Source organism: Gadus morhua, chromosome 23 (genome assembly GCF_902167405.1).
Source record: "Gadus morhua chromosome 23, gadMor3.0, whole genome shotgun sequence".
Classification (NCBI taxonomy): Eukaryota; Metazoa; Chordata; class Actinopteri; order Gadiformes; family Gadidae; genus Gadus; species Gadus morhua.
This window is the reverse complement of record NC_044070.1, coordinates 19,305,173-19,308,466: the sequence shown is the minus strand read 5'-3', so window position 1 is coordinate 19,308,466 and position 3,294 is coordinate 19,305,173. Positions and strand designations below refer to the sequence as shown.

Here is a 3,294-nt window from a genome sequence, read left to right as displayed (position 1 = left end):
ACCCGCCCAACAGGCTCTGCATCCAGGCCCTGCTGCTCGCCGTGGTGCGGGGTCTCTCCGACCACAGGTGAGTTCACTGATATGGGGACCATGGGTTAGATTAATCCAAGCAGATGTAGTCCCTGTTTGGGTCATGTGTTAACTGTGTGTCTGTGTGTGTCTGTGTCTGTGTGTCTCTGTATCTGTGTGTGTATCTGTGTGTCTGTGTCTATGTATCTGTGTGTGTAACTGTGTATGTGTGTCCAGGTCCATGCTGCAGGTCCTGGACCTGTGCGGTCTCCAGCGGGACGAGGGGGGGGACCCCATGGGGGGCTGGTCCCTGACGGTGGCCCTGTGCTCCATGCTGGTCCAGGCCCGGGCCGGGGTGCAGGCGCGGAAAGAGGGGGGGCTGGCCCGGCGGGACGGGGAGGGCGAGAGGAAGAGGGTCCTGGCCCTGGAGCGAGAGAGGGAGGGGGCAAAGAGAGAGAGAGCTCCACGCAAGAGAGAGAGGGAGGGGGAGGGGGAGGTTGCCATGGAGACAAACGGCGGCGAGGGCAGGGGGGCGGGGAGGACGGAGGAGGAGCAGTTGAAGGGGGTGAGGAGGAGGATGGAGCAGGAGCGGAGGAGAGGAGGAGGAGGAGGAGGAGGAGGGAGCGGTGGGGAGGAGTCGTCGTCCAGGGAGGGCAGTCGGGAGGTGCTGCTGCAGGTCAGGGCGGACCTCTTCGTCAACGCTCGCTCCTGGGAGCGGGTCCGCACGGCGCTCTCCGGCCCCGACCCCCTGCGGCTCTCCTGCCGGTTCCTCCGGGTGGAGGAGCTGTCCGTCTCCAACACCAGGCGGCTCCTGGAGCTGGCCCCGCCCCGGGGCCTGCTGGGGGTGGACCTCCGCTACAGCAGCCTGGGGATGGAGGGCCTGGCCTCCCTGCTGCCCCTCCTGGCCTCCTTCCCCGCCCTGGGCTCCCTGCGCCTCCACTACTGCAACCTGGAGCTGCGGGGGGACGCGGCGGGGCAGGAGGAGGTGCTGAAGGAGGTGGCCCTGGGTCTGTCCCGGCTCCCCGAGCTCCGACGGCTCAGTCTCACCGCGCTGCGCCTCCCCGGACACCTGCGCCTCCTGCTCAGGTGAGGAGGAGGAGGGGGGGGGAGGAGGGGGAGGAGGAGGGTGGGGGGAGGAGGAGGAGGGGTAATTGTATGTTGTACGTCCTGGCACTTAAACTAGTACCTAGCATTGTGTAGCGTCTTATCCTGGCTATCTGTGTTGTATACGGGGAATGGGTTAACCTAGTGATTGTTAGTACTTGGTTCTATGAACATCCTAACTGTACCGACAACGATATACTGTAGTCCGCTTTCTTTTCACAAATTGTCTTACTGTAAGTGGTTCAGGATAAAAGCGTCTGCTAGATGCACTAAACGTAAAGGTAGATGGGGAGGAGGTGGGAGGGGAGGATGGAAGACTCGGATTTGATGAATGTTGATCTTTGAAATGCGTTTCTCTCTCTGCTGTGGTCGGGCGGGGCGATTAATCGAATTTTGATGTCAATTTTAGTCTCACAACGATCCCAAAATTAACGTAATCAAGTTTTTCGTTTTTTTTATTTTTATGATTTTCCCATAATCGAGCAGCCCTCAGCTGTACTTAACCGAGCCATGAGAAACATCCCATTTTAAAGGCTTTCCCGAGGGGATGTGAGAGATGTCTCTGAACGTGTGCCCCCCCCCCCCCCCCAGCTCCCTGGCCCGGCCCCTCCACGTCCTGGAGCTCCCCTACCTCAGCCTGAGCCCCGCCGACCTGGCCTTCCTGTCCTGCTCCCACCACGCCTCGTCCCTGCAGCGCCTGGACCTCAGCGAGAACCGTCTGGACACCTCCTCGCTGCCCTCCGTCCGCCGCCTGCTGTCCTCGGCCTCCTCCTCCCTGCTCCACCTCACGCTGAGCGGCTGCGGCCTCACCGACGGCCTCCTGGGGGCGCTGCTCCCCTCGGTGACCTGCTGCCGGGCCCTGCGGAGCCTGGGCCTGGCCCTCAACCCCCTGTCCCTGGCCGGCCTCACCCGGCTGGTGAAGGGCGCCCTGGGCATGGCCTCGCTGCGCCACCTGCTGTACCCCAACGCCCTGGAGGAGTACCAGCCCGGGCTGCCCGAGCTGCCCTCCAGCGCCCAGCTGCTGGACTGGCCCCTGGACGAGCTGCAGGACGCCAGCGCCACCTCCAGCCAGCTGCACCGCCTGGTGAGGGAGGCGGGCCGCACCGACCTGGTGCTGACCTGTGACCTGCTCAACTACCACCACGACCTCCTGGACTAGACCTAACTACCACCACGACCTCCTGGACTAGACCTAACTACCACCACGACCTCCTGGACTAGACCTAACTACCACCATGACCTCCTGGACTAGAGAGACCTCCTCCTGGACTAGAGAGACCTCCTCCTGGACTAGAGAGACCTCCTCCTGGACTAGAGAGACCTCCTCCTGGACTAGGCCTCATGGTGGACCAGAGAGGCCTCCTGGTCTCCGGTTGAAGATCACAAAGTGCCTGACAACAACCAGGTCGTTTTCATGGCCTCTTTTAAAAAAGAAGACATTTTTAAAAAACAGTTTCCATGAGATGTGATGTGAGACCCTGGACTGAACTCGTGCTGAGAGTCGACTCCTGTCCTACCAGGCGTTTTGACCGCTAGTGTTACTGCATGAAGCCTGGAGAGAAGAAGAGTGCTCTACACTAAACCATGTCTTGATGTTACATTACAGACAACGGGTTTGACCCTTTTAAACCTTTGATCATGGTGCATTTGTTCATACATTAGCGATTAGGCCGTTCATATTGTAAAATAGTTTACATGTTATAAACGGTTTACAATGCCAACTGCTTTGTTCAGCATCTTTATTCATCTGGAGTCGTTGATTAGTTGAAGTTCCAAATCAGTACTACACAATATAAAAAATAAAAGCCCTGCTCGTGGAGCCGTACTCCACAATAAAAGACCTGCTAGTTGAGCTGTACTCCACAATAAAAGCCCTGCTAGTTGAGCTGTACTCCACAATAAAAGACCTGCTAGTTGAGCCGTACTCCACAATAAAAGACCTGCTAGTTGAGCTGTACTCCACAATAAAGCCCAGTTCAGACCAAAGATTCACCTTGCAACGGCTTGCAACTCGCAACTCCTTGCGACGAGACGGGCTGCGACGTTCTAAAACTGGGCCGTTCACACTGGCTGCAACGGGCTGCGACGCTAGGTGGTTTCCCTAGCAACTGTAAACGCTCTGGCACAGCTGAGAGCCTCAACAGCATCATTTGCGTAGGTTAGGTTAGATTAGTTAGGTTT

At 58.3% G+C, this 3,294-nt stretch overlaps 1 protein-coding gene across 1 annotated transcript in view; it reads left to right on the top strand.

Moving 5' to 3' along the window:
• Nucleotides 1–2,834, top strand: part of si:ch73-174h16.4 (leucine-rich repeat-containing protein 14) — a 3,986-nt gene extending 1,152 nt beyond the window's left edge. Inside the window, exons 2-4 of the mRNA XM_030349522.1 lie at nt 1–67; nt 247–1,095; nt 1,705–2,834. Of these exons, the coding sequence (XP_030205382.1) occupies nt 1–67; nt 247–1,095; nt 1,705–2,272 (1,484 nt within the window). The 3' untranslated portion in view covers nt 2,273–2,834. The remainder of the gene's footprint in view (nt 68–246; nt 1,096–1,704) is intronic.
• The last annotated feature ends 460 nt before the right edge of the window (nt 2,835–3,294 follow it).